Below are 2,085 nucleotides of genomic sequence, written 5' to 3' on the forward strand. Positions count from 1 at the left end.
TGATTTGTCTACTTGTTTAGGGTTTCATTGATTTTTTACATATTTTTACAAACCTTCATGTTTTTTGTTTGATTTCATATACATTATTTTTTCTTCCTTTTTTGTTATTAATACCTTTTTAATTCAATTAAGTAATGTAATAAATCATTCATATATTAATGTGGTTATGCATAGAATGAAATATTACGTTTTCACCTTCCACCATTTAGTTATCATTATAATTAGATACTGATTGTGAATTTACATATCTATATGGTCATAGTTTCTATAGCAAACTTATTTCATCTTTGAATATTCTTTTAAGAATCACTCTTTATTCTTAACTTGCTATATTTTTTCTTTCAAATAATTTTCTTAGTATAATTAATTATGTAAGAAGTCACAAACATCTCATCATTCTAACAAAGGCATAAGTCTCCTTTCATAATATTTTTTATTTTGGTTGTTCTATTTTTATCTATTAACTATTTCAATTGTCAATAGTTTTCTCTGTTTACTAATACTTTTTTTATTGTAGAAATATGTCTACTAGCTCGTCAACTCATGCAATAGTTAATCTAGATGCTCCTACAAATGAAGGAGCACCAAGTGAAAATGAAGGGTCACCAAGAAATAATGAATTAGTATTAAATGATAAAGTTGTGGGAGAGGAAAATGTTGAACATAGTGAATATGTTATTCAAAAGGCAAAGAGGAAGAAGACTTCTTCAGTTTGGGAGCACTTCAAAGAAGTTAATTTGAAGAGTGGAACGAAGACATGGGAGTGCCTACATTGTCACAAAAATTATGCTATGATTAGTAGCGGATCCACCAGCCATTTGATAAGGCACTTAGGTGATTGTCTTATTTACAAGAAGCTTATAACAAGCCAAAAAAAACTAAACTTGCAGCCAGCAAAATCCATGGTTGATGCAAAGCTTTATGGGCCACTATTGGTGAATCCTAATGTTAAATATGATCATGCAAGACAGAGAGAAGCAATTGCTCATTGGATCATGATGCATGAACATCCATTTAACATTGTGGAGGAGGAGGGTTTCATATTTATGATGAAATGTTGCAACATCTCATATGAGAAAATCAGTCGAAAAACAGTGAAGAATGATTGTGTTACAATTTATGAGAGTGAAAAAAAGAAGTTGAAGTCAGCCTTGAGAGATGTAAGCAAAATTTGTTTGACCACAGATTTTTGGAAATCACAAAATCAAAAGATAGAATACATGGTGCTGACTGGTCATTTTATTGATGCTGATTGGATTTTACAAAAGCGCATTCTTAGCTTTGTGCATGTTCCTCCACCTCGACGTGGTGTTGATATTGCTGATGCGATTTTCAAATGTCTCAAAGATTGGGGCATAGAAAGTAAAGTATTTAGTGTGTCAGTGGACAATGCAGCTTATAATGATAGGTGTTTGAAGGAATTAAAAGTTTTACTTTCAAGACATGTGAAACTAGTTTTGGATGGGAAGTTGTTCCATGTGCGTTGTTGTGCACATATATTGAACTTGCGTGTTCAAGATGGCTTAGGAAGAATAGTAACAATAATTGAAAAAATCCGTGAAAGTGTGAAGTTCATCAACTATTCTGAAGCAAGATTGCGCACATTCTCCCAAGTAGTTCAACAACTAAAACTTGGTGGTAAAAAATTAGTCCTTGACTGTCTTACACGTTGGAACTCCACCTATGATATGCTTTCAATTGCAATACAGTTCAAGGAAGTGTTTCCACGATTTCAAGACCGAGAACCAAGTTATACATCTCTTCCAGAAGCAGATGAATGGGAAAAGGTAGAGAAAGTGGCTAAGCTACTATAGGTATTTAATGTTGCTTCAAATATTGTTTCTGTTAGTGAATATCCAACTGCTAATTTATATCTTGCTGAGGTATATAGGATTAAGCAAATTTTAGATAATGTTGTTCATGATGAGTTTGATTTTATGCGAGATATGGCTTGTGCAATGAAGGATAAATTTGATAAGTAGTAGAGTGAATGTAATCTTGTTATGTCTCTTGCAAGTATTTTGGACCCTAGAATTAAGATGATGGGTGTTAAAATGTGTTTTCAATTAATTTACCCTAAAGATG

The 2,085-nt window shown here is 32.2% G+C and overlaps 1 protein-coding gene across 1 annotated transcript; it reads left to right on the top strand.

The window, feature by feature from the left end:
• The first annotated feature begins 521 nt into the window (after positions 1-521).
• LOC109340192 (zinc finger BED domain-containing protein RICESLEEPER 2-like) lies at positions 522-1,814 on the top strand. Its single transcript, XM_019577794.1, has one exon. The coding sequence runs from the start codon at positions 522-524 to the stop codon at positions 1,812-1,814; it is 1,293 nt and encodes a 430-aa protein (XP_019433339.1).
• The last annotated feature ends 271 nt before the right edge of the window (positions 1,815-2,085 follow it).

The sequence above is a fragment of the Lupinus angustifolius genome, unplaced genomic scaffold, assembly GCF_001865875.1.
Source record: "Lupinus angustifolius cultivar Tanjil unplaced genomic scaffold, LupAngTanjil_v1.0 Scaffold_147_60, whole genome shotgun sequence".
Taxonomy (NCBI): Eukaryota; Viridiplantae; Streptophyta; class Magnoliopsida; order Fabales; family Fabaceae; genus Lupinus; species Lupinus angustifolius.

Bases quoted from the DNA above. Each gene is read 5' to 3' on its own strand.
- LOC109340192 (XM_019577794.1), top strand. From the start codon at position 522: ATGTCTACTAGCTCGTCAACTCATGCAATAGTTAATCTAGATGCTCCT.